Below are 19,504 nucleotides of genomic sequence, written 5' to 3'. Positions count from 1 at the left end.
GAAATGTGCAATCATACACAAAAATACATTTTCAGCTGCAATGTGTCTTCACAATAATCAAAATTAGAAAATAGTTGACTGGGGGGGGGGCAAGCCCTATCTCCCTAACAACGTGCTAAAGACAGGACAAGAGTCACCAAATGTTAACTGTAATTATTGTTACAAAGTATTCAGGAAAAAATAATCGCCACACCTTTTTTTTTTTTTAAGCTGTGTAACTAAGAGAGCACGATCAAAATGAGATCAGGCCCCAAACTAAGGGCAAAATAAGTAATAGGCATGGACTGCCCCAATAGGAGGACCCTATTCCGCGCAGAAAAAAAAAAAAAAAAAGCAGTTCCAGTTTACTGAGCTATCCAGGGTATGCAGTAGGTGGAAGGGAACCAGAACTCTCCACGGGGTCACCCTGCAGGCTGGAAAAGCGGCTGCTGAGGCCAAGGGAGGAGAGAGGAAAAAAGAAAAAAAAAGTGAGGAGTGACTCCTTCGCGACTCGTCCGAGTCTGCGGATGGTCCCGACCCGGAACCAAGCGGACTTTCTTAGGGTCCCGGGCGAGCCCTCCCGCCCTCGCTCCAGCTGTTACCTGGCATCTCCTCCGTGCCCTCCATCAACATATCTTTCGTGAAGTTTGAAATCTGGCCAGTGAAGGAAGCCAGGCTACCCCCTACATGACCCAGAGTCTGGCCCAAACCGGAGCCGATGCCCCCGAGCCAGGACGACATCGCTGCGGGTCCCTGAGCGCCGAGGCTGGTGCGGATCCAGACGCCGAGGACTCGCAGGACGCGGCACTCCCACCAACCGCCGCGTCAGAAAGCCGAGGCCCGGCCTGGAGCTTCACCGAGGGCTCGCCGCTGTGAACACTGTGGGCCCCGCGGGGCCTCTGCTCACTCCCACGGCCTCCCGCCGTGCGGCCTGACCACTTCTTTCTCCGCTTTCCTTACTTTACTCAGTTCCGTGGGCCAGTGCTGCCAACTCAACGCCGGCCGCCATGACACCACTGAGAAAACAGTAGTGACCATAGAGATGCGTCGCGAATGCGTAGAAGGGCCGCTGCCCGATGCGTTCTGGGCGCGAAGGACGGTGGGATCGCGGAGGACCTAGCCGGGGCCAGTAGGGCCGAGGCTTCCGCGTTACCCACGGGAGGTGGACACTTAAGAGGCGGCGGTAGCCGCGTTTTCCACCCGCACAGCGGCTTTTGGTTGTAGGCGGAGGCAGTCCTTGGCGGCAGCCTCCCTAATCCTGTCTACCCGAGTTACTGCAACGCTAGGAGACGATTCGACCGGGTTGTCCCACGGCACAGGGAAGCGACGTCAACCCATCCACATTATTACCAGCCTTTGCGGATAGTAAAGTATCGGTGTCAGAGGCTTGGAAATGACACTACAAAGCTGCAGAAGCGGGTTTTAATTAAAATGTCCAGACAAAAAGCATTTTGTTGTTGTTGTTCATGTACTTATAGGAACATTGGAAATACCGGTATGTGGAATCTGATGACTCCCCATACCGAATTATCTCTCCTTGAAATCGGAATAATTTTACCAGATATCTATTGGGGTTTAGCAGGCACCTCCAAAGGGTTTTCAGCTTCTGTGTCCCAGAAAAAGGAACTGGACATAGACATGTGGCTGGGAGGAAGGAAGGCAAGAAAATGAATAGAGAAAAGACACACCCCAAAGAGAAGCCGCAGGGCAGTACATTGTCTATGGTAGTGGGGTTGATGTCCTACATCTTCGGCCTGATTTGATGGAGAATTTTTAGTGCTGAGAATCAAATCCAGAGACTTGTGCATGCTAGGCATATATATAGCCTTAGGCACATCCCCAGCCCTTGTTTGAGACAGGACCTTCTGTAACCCAGGCTGGCTTCGAACTGATGACCCTTCTGCTTCTACTCCTAAGTACTGGAATCACAAGAAGTGTGCACCATCATGCCCAATACAATGATTTTTAAATGTAGAATACATAATCCTCAAATGACTGACATGGCTTCCATGGCTCCTGTTAATCCTGGGAACTAGGGATGCAGCTCAAGAAGATGAACGGTCTGTGAGCTTATGAAGATTGCATCCTAATGGGAAGACACATAGACAAAATGTTGTGTGGTGCTGGTGGTGGTCACCAGCGTTAGGTACGGGCATAGCATGGCAAGGGGGAGCACTGGTAATGTAGCACACGGTGAAGGCCTCAATGATAAGGTAATCTTGCATACAGACTTGAAATAAGCAAATGAGTTATACAGATATTTGGGGGGGGGAGGGTCATTCTAGACAAGAAGATACAACTGAATATAAAGTCCCTTAAACTGGAGAACCCTGGTCAATTTTGAGAATTTATAGGAAGGCAAGAATGGCTTGGGGAAGAGTTGTGAGGACCCAGAAGGTATGAAGAAGGCAAATCACCATTAACCAGACCCTAGCTTTTACTCAGGGTAGGATGACAAGTGCTGGGTGACATGAACTCAGGACTTAGTTGTATTCATGAATAACTGAAAACTCTAACAACTGTAATTAAGCTCATTTTTTGTGGATATAAATAGAGCTCCCTGTCTGTTAGAACACAGTCAAAAATGGAATCCTGTGAGGATTCTGAGTGCTTGTGGGAAAATAAGACAAGAATCTTGCGGCCTCAGTTTTCTCGGAGCCATGGAATTATTCTTGAAATGTGCTTGCGTGTCCCTCTCAGGTAACGGATAGGAGTGAGTTTATTTCAGATTATTGATTACGATTGGCTGTTGCTATTTGTTTATACCCTTCTATTGGGGGGAACATGTTTTTGCAGCACAGGGCTTGCCCATCACGTAGGACCTGCCCTTACTCATGTGATCCCTGTAAACCTTCAGAGTATAAATCATCTGGTGCTCCGAATAAACTTGCCTATTACGTGAGGCTTTCTTTAGTCCACCTCAGTTAATCAGCTCCGTTCTCCCAGGCCCCACCACCTCTAGAGCAGTAGACACATGTCCATAAATTCACATTGTGCTGCAAAAATAATGTAATTAATGAAGGAAATACAAATGTTAAGCTTTTGCCCCACTGATTAGCACAAATGTTATCATCCAAAACAGTAGTGGTTCTTAGCCCTTCCTAATGCTGCAACCCTATAATACAGTCCCTTGTGTTGTGGTGACCCCTAAACATAAAATTATTTTGTTGTTACCTCATAACTGTAACTTTGCTACTATTATGAATCATAATGTAAATGTCTGATATGCATGATATTTGATGTGACCCCCCCCCAAGGGGTCATGGCCCACAGGTTGAGAACCATTGCTCTAAAACTTCCTTCGATGGGATTTTTTTTCCCCATGGGCTATAGGCCAAGAGCCTTAATGTATTGCCCTGGTAAGTGGCAGCGATATGCTATTGTGGATGTACTTCAAAATACTGGGAGAGAGAACCCCAGATAAGAACCGCCACAGACTGGGCTGGAGAGGCGGCTCAGCTAAGCCAAGTGCTCACTTCACAGGCATGAGGACCTGAGTTCCGGCACCAGCTCCACATACAAAATGTAAGTCATGATAGCACATGTATGTGTCATAATGCTGGGCAGAGACAGGAAGACCATGGGTCTTGTTGGCCAGCCAGACTAGTCTAACTGGAGAGCTTTAGGTCAATGAGGTATCCTTTCTCAAAAAAAAAAAAAAAAAAGATGAAGAAGAAGAAGAAAGAAAGAAAAGAAAAAGTATGGCTTTTTTTGAGGATGACACCTGAATCCTGACCGCCACACATACATGCATTTAAAAAATTGTCAGAGGCCAGGCATGGTGGTGCATGCCTTTAATCCTAGCACTCAGAAGGCAGGTGGAGCTCTGCCAGGCCAGCCTGATCTACAAAACAAGCTCAAAGTCACATGGTAAGATCTTGTTTCAAAAAATAGGAAAATAAATTGTCAGAAATTAGTCATTATTGACATTGGGTTATGAGTAGACAGTTGTTCATTGTACTAGTCTTATTTTTACATATGCTTGGCTTTTTCTAGTAAGTTTTAAAACATGCATTTGAGCCAGGTGTGGCAGCGCACGCCTTTGATCCCACCACTCGGGAGGCAGAGGCAGGTGGATCACTGTAGTTTGATGTCAGCCTGGTCTACACAGTGAGTCCAGGACAGCCAAGGCTACACAGAGAAACTTTGTCTCAAAGAAAACCAAACCAAAACAAAACAAAAAAAACCCCATGCACTTGATACCATTTGAGTTAAAACTGTTATTCTAGTTCTTTTTTGGGGGTGCCGGGTGTTTTTTCTTTTCTCTATACTATACCCATCTTCTTTATGAAAAATAGATCTGTATTTCTTGTATTCCTACTCCTTCCCTTCTGAGCGCTACACTTTTATTACGATTTCTGAAAAGCTATCAATGTTTATCTTGCATGATTTAGCAGGCTTGAGTGAGCCATCCTCTTCATAGTATTACTGACTATGTGATGCCTGGCTGGTGGTGCTCTTTAGGCAGGTTATGCAGCCCTTTAGCGGTGAGGTCTAGCTGCAGCACTAGGGACAGGACTTGGAAGGTTACAGCCCCGCCTCTGGCTGTGAAGTCTTGTCTCCTGATCGGCCAAGATGGAAGATGGAAGTGGTAGCTGCCGTGCTTTTCCTACCATGATGAACTGTGCCCTCGGAAACTGAGCCCAAACTGACCACGCCTAAATGTTGTCACATTTGTGGCAAGATTGTGTAGACCTTGCTCACTGCTACTGAGCCATGTAGCGTACTGAACACCACGTCCCTCGCAGCACAGGCCTTCACATCATTCATATACTGTATTACTCGTGGTTGTTTCTGAGAACCTAGAACAATGCATGACCCATGGGAAGCACTCAAGATTGTTCACTGAATGCTACCTGACTTTCTCTGTGGTGACCTGAGAGACTAGGCTATATAGAGAATGTCTCAAAAGAAAAAAAACAACTTACTAATGTGCTTTGTTGCTCAAAGTTAAGAACAGTTGAACACATATTTAAAACCAGAACTCGAGGAAGAATGTGGACTTCTATTCTTGGAAAAGATCTGAGACGGTAGAGGTATAAAGGCCATTGGGTTCAATTTCAGACAATGAAAACTGTGGCAGGTTTGTGTCTCCAGGATCAGGTGATAATGTATTCTGACAGAAATCTGTGAGGGCTCCCCTGGTCTGTTCCATGCATCACTGCAACTGTGTAAAAACAAGCAACGCAGCCAGGTATGGTGGCACATGCCTTTAATCCCAGCACTCTGGTGGCAGAGGCAGGCAGATTTCTGTGAGTTCAAGGCCAGCGTGGTCTACAAAGCAAGTCTCTGTTACACAGAGAACCCTTGTCTAAAACAAAACAAAACAAAACAAAACAAAAAACAAAAAACAAAACAAAACAAAAAAAACCCCCAAGCAACTCCACAGACTGCAATTCTCCAAGCTGGAGCTACAAGGTCCTGAAACAGTAGGTCTGAATGTGCCTTTGGGGAAAGCTTCCAAAAGACAGAGATGCAGTTGTGCCTCCCACCAGACTCTGACTTGCTTTGTAGATCTGCCTGCTTCTGCCTCCCTCAGTACTGGAATTATGGGCATGTGCCACCTCTCTGGGCTTCCACTAGACTTTGAATAACAAGGTTATGAGTCAACAATAAAGACAGAAAGGTTAATAGAAAATCATTCTCTTTATTTAATAATCTCTGATATTTAAAATACAGTTCATTAGCATCCACATCAACAGAACCCTCAGTGTTCAACAGTGCTTTGGAAGCCCAGCTTTCGAAGGAGCAGACAGACGGAAGACCTGCAGAGTGGCAGCTGACATCTCGAGGCACAGGAGGAAGGGCTGCAGAGTCGGGTCCTGAGGGAGCTGCACGCTGAGTGTATCATAGTGACCAGAAGACAATGCCTTTTATTTCACGGCTTTTGCACTTGCATTTCAAATATTTTATTTATACAGAACAGTCATTTTTTTTAAAAAAGTTACTCCTATTAGTCCAGTGTTGTAGAAATTAGTCACATTACAAATGTCTGTCTTCCTCTAAAAAAAAAAATTCATTAAAAAAAATTCCAGGAAACATACCACCTTTAAACTATGCAAGAGACAGTGAGTGCTACCTAAATAACTGCATTCTCCACACACTTCTCGCTAGTGCTTCATCTAGGACTGCACTATTAAAATGTGTACCTCCATACATTTAGGAAGTATATTTTTGCACTAATTCTTAAAATGGGATCATTAAAAAAAAGTATTCAAATTAAAAAAAATCAATACTCTTTTCATTCATGAAAGACAACAAAACTTTTATTATGTATAAAGTTTTGAAAAAATACAAAACCAGTTTGTTTAGTTATTATAAACAAATTAAGAATGGAGAGTTTTTATTTTAAATATGAAAAACAGAAAAATTAACTATACTACTGATTAGATGATCCAATCTGATTTTTCTTAATTAAGATCACAGTCATAGCTCTACACTTGTTAGGGCAAAAATACAGCAAATAATTCACCTGGAAAGTATTCCGTTAAGGTCCCTCTAAATGTACATGGCACTGTGAGCCTCTGTTCTCCTCCTGCAGTGTTGGGACTGAACCTAAGGCCTGGGCCTCCAGGCAACTGCTCTAGCACTGAGCACATCTCCACTGCCTCATAGGAAACTCAAATTGGAGGTCTCAATACTAAGTGAAAGCTCTTACTAATTTAAAACAACAAGATTTCCCAACTGAAGACTTTGATAGCACATTTTGGTTCTGCACTGCCTGATTTGGACCCGTGCAGGACACGGACCAGTTCTAAGAATTCAGTAACTCTTACACTGGCCTGACTTAAAAATAGGATCAAACAAGCAGATACTCAAAATGTGTGCTTTAGACTTTGACATCAATAAAACTTATTTCATCCAGCTTGATATTAAAACAATGCAGACTACTCATTTTGAGCATGTGTCCTCATTAACTTTGGCTTCATCAAGAAAAATCAAGTGTTTGGTGTATTTGGGGTGAGGGGGAGGGAAAAGCACCGCCTTAGATAGTCTGTGACTAAAAATATTTGGCCAAGGTCTCTGAAGCTCAGCGCAGTGTCCCTGCACTAACTGTGTCAAATGATCCCATCGGTGCACGGGCTACGCACTGCTGTCTCAGGGGCCCAGACTCACGCTCACACCAGAGACCAGCTGCCCATGACCTCCCAAAGTATGGAAATGGCCTTTGAAAGTTTCTGTTCCTTTTTTTAAAGACAGGGTCTCACTGTACAACTCTGGCAAGTTTGGAACTTAACTATTCAGCTTTAGTAAGTTTGGAACCCACTGTGTAGACCAGGCTGGCCTTGAACTCAGAGAGATCTGACTCCCAAGTTGTGCAGCACTATGGCTGACCCTCCAAAGTGGTCCTACACTGCTTATAACACTAGCATCACAACTGTCCGTGTTGTATCTGGTAGTACAAGTCACACATTAGATACCAGTGGTTTAAATGTTAAACAGTAAGGCGTTCCCCATCGGTTAAAAACAGGGTGGAAATGTCCGTCAGGTCCGCAGCACAGGCGACACCCTGCCCCTGTCTGTCCACAGCGCCGTGAACAGCAGCTCCTGGTGCACAGCCCAGAGTGTCATACAACTCTTACACTTTTGGATACTGTGTTTATAATAAGCATTGGCATCTTTTCATACTGGCTACTCATTAATAAAGCAATCTACGTTTAGGTCAGCCTAGACGAATGCAAAGGTGGCGGCGGCTCAATGGTGATTTTGGATTTGCCTTACCAAATACAATTCATAACTAAAACAATGCACTCAAAGATACTCAGTGTATGCCCAGTTTCTCTTTAAAACATCTCTAATAAGAGATCAACATACTGTATTTCATACGTGATTTAACTAGGGTATGTTATATGAACATTTTATAAACTCTAAAGATAAAAGTGAAATGCATATTGGCTTTCTTATTTTTTCTAGCAGGCAGCTCAACGATCTAACTGTATGGAAAGCTTAATGTGGTTTTTCAAAGGGAAAAGAAAAAGGGCAACGTCCAGACAACGTAACTGGCACACTGGGGTAGTTACACACATCAGTCTAATACTCAAGTATAAATGGTGAGAAAAGTCCTGTCACACCCTAGAGCTGCACAATTCTGAGCCTTTGCAATTACTAAAAAAAACCCACAGATTTTAAAATACAACTGCCTAATTTTTCATGAAGCAAATTCAAAAAAAAACTTTAATTGGCACAAAATGACTAAGGAAAAAAACCTCTAAAAAACAAAACAACAACAACAACAAAATCCCTGTTTCTGATCTGAGGATATAGCTCAGAGGTAAGAGTGCTTGCCTAGCACACATGAGGCCCTGAGTTCCATCCCTAACACAGCCAAACACAACAAAACAATCCGTCCTATCCAAAAAAGAAACTTTCATAATCATAAATAAAATATTTGTATCTTTTTTCAGTTAGGCAGCAAAAACACCTACATCAAAAACCTTTCCCTGATAAAACGTGTGCACAACACACACCAGTAGACCAACATAGCTTTGCCTTCCTAAGTTGTTGGCTCAAACTCTTCTTGGACTTTACCTGTGTACAAATCAACATTCAGAGGAGCTTCAAAGGGGGACAGGAAGATCAGATATGAGGATCTGTGACACCCATTACAAAGACACAAAGTCACACCAAGTACTGACCCACAAAACTCTGTGCATCCCAATCAAAGAATGTTTATCAAAACTAAGACTTTCTTATTTACAGACAGATCCTTTAAGCACTGTTACTTCTATAATTCTTAGGCAATTTAAACATGATTGCAAGGGTCAACCCACCATATATTTAAATATAATTTCATTAGTAAATTAATTTCATATTCCAGACCACCGTCCCGATAGGCTATATTCTACTTAAAAAAAAAAAAAAAAAAGTGAAGCAGGCACCTATTTTCCAGGACTTAATCGTAAACCAAACAAACACAAAGCTCCTGTCACAGAAGAAAAACAATCCCACACACAAACTCAGCTCATTTAGACACAAATCTTTGAGCAGAGCTGACATCAGAGTAGAACGATGCACCAAAGGTAAGAAATAACAACCCCACTATGGAAAGCTTAAGAAGCAACAGACTACCATGTGGGAGAGCCGGGCGTCGTGGCGCACGCCTTTAACACCAGCACTTGGGAGGCAGAGGCAGGCAGATCACTGTGAGTTCGAGGCCAGCCTGATATACAAAACAAATCCAGGACAGCCAAGGCTACACAGAGAAACCCTGTCCCAAAAACAAACAAAAAGTTGTGGGAGTATAGCAAAAACCAGAAAATAACAGAAGGAAGCATCCAAGTGTCCTAAATATATACAAGAAAACAGATGTATCTTTCTGAACAAGATAGACAAAAGGCATTTCCATAAAAGGTTGGTCTAATACGAAATAAAAGCTCAGGTGAGCCAAGCTACCTGTAACTAAGAGAGAAAATGAAAACAAGATCAAGTTCTGTGGCAAGAGCTAATTAGTTGGTCCGCAAAGAGCCAAGAAAAATTCCATAATTTCAGTTAGATATTGCACATGAGAAAAATAAGGAGGGACATTTAGAAAACTACCTTAACTTTCTTTAATTGCTGACTGCCTCTTTGGCTACCATCTGATCATTACTTAATCCTATGACACGTTTCTGGCTTTCTGGTCATTTGCTTATAAACCACTGAAGTGTCTTATCTCTTCTGGTGGACATACTGCCAAAGTAGACCTTACAATGTATCACACAGACAATGTCAGAAAGTATGAGTAGCAAAATGATATTTAAAGGTGCTATTTTTTTCTTTCTGCTTTCAAATTGTCGTTAGTGGTTTCTAAAGACATGGTCACAGCCGCCCGAAGCATGTCTTCTTCACTCAGAGCACCACCTGCGGGGAAAGAAAGCCAAGTCCTCAGAAAAACTCCTGCAAGATTCTCAATCATCCCAAGACAAACTTCTGAACTAGAGGCGTAGCTATGCTGGTAGGGTGCTTGCCTAGAGCGCACAAGGCCCTGGGTCCAATCCCTAGCATGGCATACAACCAGGCATGGAGGCCCGCTCCCTAACCCTGGCACTCAAGAGCTGGAGGCAGGGGATACAAAGTTCAAGGCTGTCTTTGTATCATTGGAAGGCAGCCTGAGCTACATGAGACCTGTACAAAAGGAAAAAAAAGCAAATTCTTAGGAAATATATTTCTACTTGAATACTAGCTAATTTTTTAAAGACTTTGTGTGTCAGTCTGTGGGTGCGGTGTGCAGAGGCTTGAGGACAGACAGACAGTGCCCTCCTGCCATCATGTGGGTTGTCATTATTGTCAGCTTTGGCACCTCTACCTGCTAAGCCATCTTGCTGGCCCTAGTTTCCTTTTTCTTTTTGGTTTTTCAAGACAGGATTTCTCTGTGTAGCCTTGGCTGTCCTGGATTTGCTTTTTAGACCGGGTTGGCCTGGAACTCAGAGATCTGCTGCCTCTGCCTCCCCAAGTGCTGGGATTACAGGTGTGCGCCACTGCTCCCGGCTTCCCGTGACTTTATAATTTGCCTGCTATTTGTATGGCACTTTAAAGTCCACAGATGAATGGAGAACAAGATACTAAGACATACACCTTCTCTGTTGCTCCTCCTTGTCCAGTTCCTTGTGACCAGCCCAGAGCCCAGGCAGGCGTGGTGCCCGTGGTTCTGCCCTTCTATCAAGCCATGTAAACGGTCTCATGTAAGTATGCTGTCTTCTGAATCTAGATAGTTTCTTTTCTTTATTTCTTTTTTGGTTTTTCAAGACAGGATTTCTCTTGTAGTCCTGGCTGTCCTGGACTCACTTTGTAGAACAGGCTGGCCTCAAACTCAGAGACTTGCCTACCTCTGCCTCCCGAGTGCTGGGATTAAAGGCGTGTGCCACCATGCCCAGCTGAATCTAGATATTTTCATTTATCATAATGCATTTGATATTTATTATGCTTATTAACAATTTACTTTTTGGAAAGCCTTTTTTTATAAACAATTAAGAAATTCAGAGAAAATTGCTAAGACAGGGGTCCTGTGGACTTGTCAGCTCAATTTCACCCAGCCAACACTCACTTCTACAACTAAAGCTCAAATATAGACAGCAGGACAATGCAGTTCCATGTGGTTTTACATGGCTTTAAAGTATCCTTAAATTTTTAATATTTATTTATTTATTTATTATTTACATAATGTTCTGCCACCTCCTCTTCATCCATTTAGGACTGTTGTTGTGAGTCTCTGTATTTGTTCCCACCCACAGCAGGCGTAAGCTCCTCTGATGATGGCTGAGCGAGACACTGATCTGCTTCCCGGGCCTGCATGGCCAGCCTTTCTTTACCTTTTAAGAGTAGGACTGCTGGAGAATTTTTTTTTTTTAATTCTTTCTCAATCCTAATGAGTATATAATTACTGCATATATAATCCTGGGCTTAAATTTTTCTTTCAGCATTGGAAACACATTGTCTATTACTTCACTCATAAGAAAGGTCTCATTTCAAATTGCTGTTGGGAAGGTTATTTCTTGCTGATGCGAGGCTATGCCTTCAGCTTTCAGAAGCCTGTGAGTCTTGGTGTTTCCTTGGGTTTACACTAACTAGAAGTTCTTTCAACTTCTTCAGTTTGTAGGTTTCTAGTTTTTGCCAGACTGAGATGAGGAAAAGATTATCAACTTTCCCCACCACCTCTTCCGCACTGCATAGGAGGCTCCTGTGCGTTAGAGGTTTTGTTGCGATCTCACAGCTCCAGTGCCGTTTCCTGCTTCTGGTCAGTTTCTGTGTTCATGAGGAGGAGGGGCTGAAGTTTCCGTTATTCTTCTGCTCTAGATTGGTACGTGGAATCCAGCTGTGGTAGCACATGACTATAATCTGACACTCAAGAGGCAGAAGCAGGACAGTGGTGACTTTGAGGCCAATCTGGGCTGGTGAGACTTTGCCTTAAAAAATTAATGATTAGCCGGGCGTGGTGGCGCACGCCTTTAATCCCAGCACTCGGGAGGCAGAGACAGGTGGATCGCTGTGAGTTTGAGGCCAGCCTGGTCTACAAAGCGAGTCCAGGACAGCTAAGAATACACAAAGAAACCTTGTTTCGAAAAACAAAACAAAACAATAATGATTAAAATAGTCCATGTGGTTCCTTCTCTCATGGCTCTTGGCATGACAGTGGTTTTCAACTGAATCCTGGTGCTTGGACACTGTCAAATTGCAACTCTTACTGAAGCTGTCTGACAGAGATAGCTGTGCGGGGTAAGGACACATGGACTGCAGGTGCCCAAGTTGAACAGCAGTGTCAACAGCCAACCACAGCTGGAACTACAGGATTCTGTATGATGTGTTCTCTAGTTCAAGACACATCTTACATCCATAATCCTTCATCAGCTCATTGGCTGGTTTTGCACTGCACCATTCTGGGAGCTCTGCACAGATTCTCTGTGAGGTCCTCTGACCGACAGGGTCTCCTCTCCTCTCAATAGCGGGGGCTCAAGTTTAAGACCTATTAAATCAAGGCCTGGTGAGTTACCTGGACTTTCAGCAATTATGTAGACTACATTAAAGCATCTTTTCCTTTACTAGGTGGTAAAATAGATTTATTTTCCCTTAACTAATATTCATGAGCTCTGGATCATCTCTGGAGGGTTTTTGAAGGATGTGCCAACTGTAGAGTTCAAGTACTTTGTGTGTGATTGTAAAACCAACGAGGGGACGGTGGTACATGCTTGTAATGCTATTTATTACTAAAAAGGCCCAAACAGGAGGCTCACGAATTTGAAACCAGTCTGCCTTAGCTACATAATGAAACCGTCTCAAAACAAAACTACATTAAGTAAATAAAACCTAAATATTCACCTAGTGCGCCAGTCTGTCTGCTTCATAGTTCAGAGGACCTCAGTAGATTACAAATCCGCTTAAGAATTTTAATACAACTAAAGAAGGAAGAAAAGCGGGGCTGGAGAGAGAATTCAGTGGTTAAGAGCACTGGCTCTTAGGACCAGAGGTCCTAAATTCAATTCCCAGCAACATTTATAATGGGATCGGATGCCCTCTTCTGGCATACAGGCATACATGCAGACAAAGCACTCATAAGTAAAAAAAATTTTAAAACAATGCTGGGCAGTGGTGGTGCATGCCCCACCCCCTTTAATCCCAGAACTTGGGAGGCAGAGGCAGGCGGATCTCAATGAGTTCAAGGACAACCTGGTCTACAGAGTGAGTCTCAGGACAGCCAAGGCTACACAGAGAAACCCTATTTCAAAACAGAAACCAAAAAGAAAAAAATAAATAACGTAAACCTGACATGGATCTTGGGTGTCAAGTAAAGCCGTCATGGTGAATGGGCAGAAAGCCGTACCTTGGTTGTTCCCAAGTCCTCCTGAACTTGTGGTCGGCCTTTCACACGGGTGTAAAAGCTCTCCAGGTCGGTCTACCTCCTGCTGCTGCTGCTGTTGCCTGAAACATACAAAAGTGAATAGATGTTAAAACACCCCACTTCAAGGAGCTCCCTGGCCTTCTCACTCTTTCATTTTAATTCTCAACAGAAGCACAGTTGGCACCTTGATGCTTCTGTCTGGTCGAGAAGCTAACAAGGGCACAAGCTTAGGCTGCTCCCCAGGGTCCCCAGTACACAGAACCGTGCCTGTCACACAGCAGCTCCATCACATATTTGAAGAATTAAAGAAATGAAAGCAACCACACTCAGTGCTGTTGTATGCTGGGAGTATGCAATCTACATTTTGGTTTTACAGGTTCCAATCTACCGTTGAAAGACTGCTGTTAATCTCAGAAGACACACCAAACTTTGAAGTAGTCTGAAAACTGAAAGACTATGGTTGACTATGGTGACCTTTGAAGCTGAATTGGCCATAGTTTGCATTTTGACATGGTTACAAGCCTGTGGGTCCAGGGAGTAGAATGGGGTGGTTTAAATACGAATGGCCCCACAGGTTCAAACAGCTGTAGTGTGACTGGAGGAGGCATGCCACTGGGGTGGGGTTTGAGGTTTCAAATGTCCATGGTAGACCCGCTCTCGCTCGCGCGTGCGCTCGCTCTGTCTGTCTGTCTGTCTCTCTGCACCTGGGGATCCTAATGCTTTCCAACATGATAATAGACTAAATCTTTGAAACTATCAGAAGAGCTGTCATGGTCACGGTGTCCCCTCACAGCAATACAACACTAAGAGACTGTCTCAAAACGACAGTAGCGAGGCTTGCCGTGGTGGCTCGTGCGTGTGTAGTATAAGCTACTCCAGCGGCCAAAGGAAACGGGGTTCCTGAGCCCAGGACTTCAATACCAGCCTGAGTAACACATCAATCCCTGTATCAAAAAGGAAACAAAGCATGCAGGACTACATCCTTGTATTTAGAAAATGTAGCTGAAATACTAAGCTATAATGAGAAAGAATACAGGTTACTCCCAGATGCTCTGGTAAGTCAACAATCTGGGCAAAGGGTCCCTGGAGGTGCAAGGAGCTCTGCTTTTAATTAATAAACATAGAAAGTAAAAAAAGAAGACACCCTGTAAGTGGCTGAGAATAACAAGTCATAGATTAAAAAGTTGTATACTTTTAGAAAGGCCGTAACTTTAAAACTTAGTCACAAATAGCATCCTTTTACTAGCATTGCTCTCAATTTTGTTTTGGTTTTTTGTTTTGGTTTGGTTTTTGTTGTTTTTTTTCTCTTTTGGTTTTTCAAAGCAGGGTTTTTCTGTGTAGCCTTGGCTGTCTTAGACTTACTTTGTAGACCAAGCTGGCCTTGAACTCACAGCAATCTGCTTGCCTCAGCCTCCAGAATGCTGGCATTAAAGGAGTGTGTCACCATGCCTGGCTTCCTTTCAATTCTGAAACAGTGTCTCTAGTCCAGGTTAGTAGCCTAGGATGACCTTGAACTCCAGATCTGCTGGGCCCTCCCTCCCAAGTGCACATAAACCACCACACCCCACCTGTCCTTCTCAGCCTTGAGTCTTAAATGTGAGCAACAAAAACAACTCAGAGAGTGGGAGCTCCATCTTCTCCCTGTTGGCTTTTGAACCAAATTATTGCTCTTCTGGTGTTGTGTGCCTTTACACAATGGGCAATCTGAGCTCCTGGCACATCATGCAGGCTCCTCCACACCCTCTTCCACCAATCAAGAGCCTACGTCAGAATTCAAGGGGACAAAGGGACTGCAACTTCAGAGGGACAACTTTTCATCTGCTTTTAATTTTTCATTTAACTGACACAATTATTGTATGTACTCATGGGGCTATGATAGCCTTAAATTATGCAAAATCAGAAGAAAATCAGTGGCTAACCTTGAAACCACTGAGCAGCTCTACGGAGCAAGGCCCTGAGCTCCCTTCCCATCATGCCTTCAGTCCCACAGCGTGAAACAGTCCTTCAGAGCACAACCTGGATCCAGCAACAGAGTACCCTCATGAGCTACGAAGGGCGGAAGTGAGTCAGTGAGGCACAGATATGTTCTTGGTAAGCAAAGTCATGGAGAGTCAGTCCTGAATCTTGCCTCATGGCTGTCTCGGTGGGACCAGAAAGTCTTGGCAGCTATCATGTGGCATTCTGATACAGAACCACAGCTGCATTTAGTCTGGTTTGTTTTTAAGACGAGAGAGACAGGTCCGCAGTGAGGGCACAGGCTGCTCGAGAGGACCCGGGTTCAGTTCCCAGCACCTACATGGCAGCTCACAACCGTCTATAATCCTGGCCCCAGGGGACCTAATACCTTCTTCTGGCCTCCTCAGGCACTGCAAACACGTATTACAGATACAAGCATGCAAGAAACACACATATATATAAAATAAAACTGAAGAACCTGTTTTTCTAATTTAATATACATATGTAAAAGACTTAAAAGTGTTTTAGATTGTGTGTGTGTGTGTGTGTGTGTGCGCGCGTGTGTGCGTGTGTGCATGTGTGTGTGTGTGCCCTTAGAAGCGAGAATGGAGTACAGAATCCTCTGAAGCGTGGGTGATTCTGAGCCATGTAGGATTCTGGGAACTGAACGTGGGTCCTCTCATCGTGTATCTGATCCCCATCATCCTAACCAGGCAGCAGATGGAGCCCTTCTCACAAACTGGTCTATAGTTCAGAAGCCTGGCTCAGAACTATCCCTAAGATTAAGCCTCTAAGCCTCTAATTTCACCATTTTTTTTAAAATTTTCACTATTAATTAGTATTGTGCTTAAACAATTCTACCTGTTTCTGTTTCTTTTCTTTTTTCCTTTTTTTTTTTTCAATTACATATATAAGGTTCTGCCTACATGTATATCTGCAGGCCAGAAGAGGGCACCAGACCTCATTATAGATGGTTGTGAGGCACCATGTAGTTGCTAGAGGTTGAACTCAGGACCTCTGGAAGAGCAGCCAGTGCTCTTAACCGCTGAGCCATCTCTCTAGCCTGTTTCTATTTCTTAAACTGAACTGTCATACAAACTAAGCCAGGCCATTACAGCAATGGTATAAGTATTAGGCAATCGACACATCACAACACCCCTTGGCTATGAATGTTCATATCTGTCCTGCTGGGAAACACTATGTTTCTTTTAACAGGCAGGACACAGCATTCAAAGCTGTGAGGACATTAGAGATGCTAACAAATACCTGTGGAACATGTTAACAGATGACAAATAGTATTCGTACCTATCACTGAACTCTATGCTCCTAAAAGCAGGCATTAACAATGCTGGTGTGGGCTGCAGAGATGGCTCAGAGGTTAAGAACACTGGCTGTTCTTCCAAAGGTCCTGAGTTCAAGTGCCAGCTACCCATATGGTGGCTCATACATGAGATCTGGTGCCCTCTTCTGGCCTGCTGACACACATACAGGCAGAATACTGTATAAATAAATAACTCTTTAAAAACTGTTGGTGTGGACTTTATTTACAGATCATTGTTAAAAATAATGTTCTGTCAAAGAAACATTACCCTTATTCATAAACTAAGAATTTATAATAGGCTAATTCTTAGTAATTTTTCTTACACAAGAAATCCTATAATGTGTTGCATTTCCTGCCTGCATTAAGTATGAGGCTTTATAACTCAACAGGGGAAGAAAGGGGAGAAAGAAGTGTGAAACTGAGTAACTAGTCAGCACCAGGGCCACTTTGGAGAGGAAAAGAAAGAAGAGAGTCAGACAGTCTCACAGCCAACAACAGCCCAGATGCAGAATCTAGATAGATAGGAAACTATTTCAGCTAAGAAATTAGGGATTTGAGTAAAAGGCAAGTGCAGCATGCACACACTTTTAACTAATGAGTCATCCTATGTCCCTGGCACCCTGTTCTTAAACTCAATAGTAAACTAGCACTTTTAAATGCTAGTCAGTGTTAAAATAAACACCACAAAGTTACCCCTTAGTTCATCTCTGCTATATGTGAGGAGGTACAACAGCCCCTAGCTATCTTAAATTCTCAGAAAAGAGAAAAGTATGAGCTAAAAACAATCTCCAATGCACAATCAACCATAAGAAAGGAGGCATGCTCATATCAAACTTTTTTTAAAAAGGATGCAGGGTTGGTCAAAATTTCTGTCAGCTCAAAAGCACTAGTTATGACCTCCCCCCCCCCTTTTTTTATTTTTGAGACAGGGTCTCTCTGTGTAGCCTTGGCTGTCCTGGTCTCGCTTTGTACACCAGGCTAGCCTTGAACTCACAGCGATCCACCTGCCTCTGTCTCCCGAGAGTTTAAATTGCAATTGTTATAGCTTACTAATTCATCATGGGATGTTACTGAATTATACTACTATGAAAAAGTAAAAACTTACTGGAAGTTTCAACTTTTTATTTCAAAAAAGTAAACAAAATGTTTAATTAAAAGGGCAATAAATAAATAAATAAGAAGGGCATTGGTGACAAAGCTCAGAAAGTGAAGACTCTTGCTATCAAACCTGACGGATGACCTGAATTTTGTTTAGAAGAGCCACATGGTAGAAGGACAGGCCTCAATTCCTGCAGGTGGCCCTCTGACCTCCTATGTACCATACACAGTGCAGTGTACACACACACACACACACACACACACACACACACACACACACACACACGAGAGAGAGAAGAAAGAGAGAGAGAATATGAATATGAGTATGACAAGAGGGAATGTCTAGTCACTGACATCACTTTGTTGAAGAAAGGGATAATGGGAACATTTTTTTAAAAAACTCTAAATTTTTAGAATACTAATTTTGCTTATTTAAGTAGTTTAAAGTTATTTTTTAAACTAGACATTTATATTAAATTGTTGATTATTATTATTACTATTAATTTATTTTATTATTACATGGTAACAAAAAGCATTTATTAGGAGGGAAAAAAAGAAAGACAAAGTCAAGCCAGGTGTGGTGTGCAAACCCACAACCCACCACTAGGACATGAAGAGTCATGACTGGGAGTTCAGGACTAGCCCCGGCACTGAGTGAGACTCCTTAAAAAAACAACACAAACTGTAATCTCAGCACTCAGGAGGCAGAAGCAGGCAGATCTCTATGAGGCCAGTCTGGTTTATAAAGCGAGTCCAGGATAGCCATGGTTACAAAGTGAGACCCTGTCTCAAAAGACAAAGGGCAACATGAAAACAAAAGCAAACACAACCCTACAGAACACAAACAAGCCAAGTCCTCTAATATTTTGAAGGCACACAGTAAATAGTAATGACGTGATGGTGCCGGTGGCGTGTTACATGTCCAAGGCTGTGGAAGAACGCAAAGAACGGGAGTAGAGGCACACAAGCTGGGCTGTGTGCTGGTGCTTATTAAGCCTGAGTAACAAAATGGGTGTGTTATGCATAAACCTAAGGTGTATCATAGTTTAAAAAGTAGTTTTAAAATTCAAAAGAACATGAAAGGCACTAATACTATTTTAAAATGTAAATATAATTAAATCTATTAATCGGTCACTGAATAAAGACTAGAAATATCTCACATTAAGAGGATGTCAGCTGATCAGAACTTTCCTTCATATACTTCTGAGTTGTGACTTAAAGAAACAGAAAAGGTAAACATTATCTTCACGATACCAGCAGGTGCAAATGGCCCAAACTTTATCCACTACTCCGCCAACTCCGACTCTTAAGTCACACGTGCACACACACACACACACACACACACACACGTGGCTGCTCCAGCTCAGGTGCTGCAGTGTGCCTGCTGCTGTGCTGAGGAGAAGCTTGAGCCTCATGCATGCTGGGTGGGTGCTCCCTGCTGAGCTGCAGCCCAGTCTTTCAGAGATTTTGAAATGTGAAAATAATGTCTCACTTAACTGATGAGGCACGGTATGGAACTGGGCAGGTCCATCTCTGGCCTTATCTTTCTGGAGTTTGGATTAAAAATAATGAAAAGCTGGGTATGATGACACAGAACTATAATCCTAGCATGAGGAAAGCTGAGGCAGGAAGACTGCCATGAGTAAGGCCAGCCAGGAGGACTACACAACAAAACCCTGTCCAAAAAGTAAAAATAAAAACAATAAAAGGAAGACTTGTGAACGGTAATTACTAGAAAGGAAGACACTATAAAAGTGCAAATATTTCTTTTTTTAGTACCACATACATTTTTGGGGCTTATGGTTCAGATGTATGGTTTCTATGGTCCTGATGCTGAT

General features: G+C 43.1%; 2 protein-coding genes across 17 annotated transcripts in view; both read right to left on the bottom strand.

Moving 5' to 3' along the window:
• Positions 1–1,436, bottom strand: part of TRIP11 (thyroid hormone receptor interactor 11) — a 69,974-nt gene extending 68,538 nt beyond the window's left edge. For both annotated transcript variants that reach the window (XM_084792661.1, XM_084792662.1), the window contains exon 1: positions 582–1,436. In XM_084792661.1, coding sequence (XP_084648787.1) covers positions 582–720 — 139 coding nt within the window. In that variant the 5' untranslated portion in view covers positions 721–1,436. The remainder of the gene's footprint in view (positions 1–581) is intronic.
• Positions 1,437–5,606: 4,170 nt separating this feature from the next.
• Positions 5,607–19,504, bottom strand: part of ATXN3 (ataxin 3) — a 40,824-nt gene continuing 26,926 nt past the window's right edge. For 6 of the 15 annotated variants that reach the window (XM_084792679.1, XM_084792681.1, XM_084792672.1 and 3 more), the window contains 2 exons: positions 13,274–13,371; positions 5,607–5,817 (listed from right to left, as the gene is read on the bottom strand). In XM_084792679.1, coding sequence (XP_084648805.1) covers positions 5,687–5,817; positions 13,274–13,371 — 229 coding nt within the window. In that variant the 3' untranslated portion in view covers positions 5,607–5,686. The other 9 variants (XR_014781205.1, XM_084792680.1, XM_084792675.1 and 6 more) reach the window with 6 other exon arrangements.

The sequence above is a fragment of the Acomys minous genome, assembly GCF_964271855.1.
Source record: "Acomys minous genome assembly, chromosome: 8".
Classification (NCBI taxonomy): domain Eukaryota; kingdom Metazoa; phylum Chordata; class Mammalia; order Rodentia; family Muridae; genus Acomys; species Acomys minous.
This window is presented reverse-complemented; position numbering and strand designations above follow the sequence as displayed.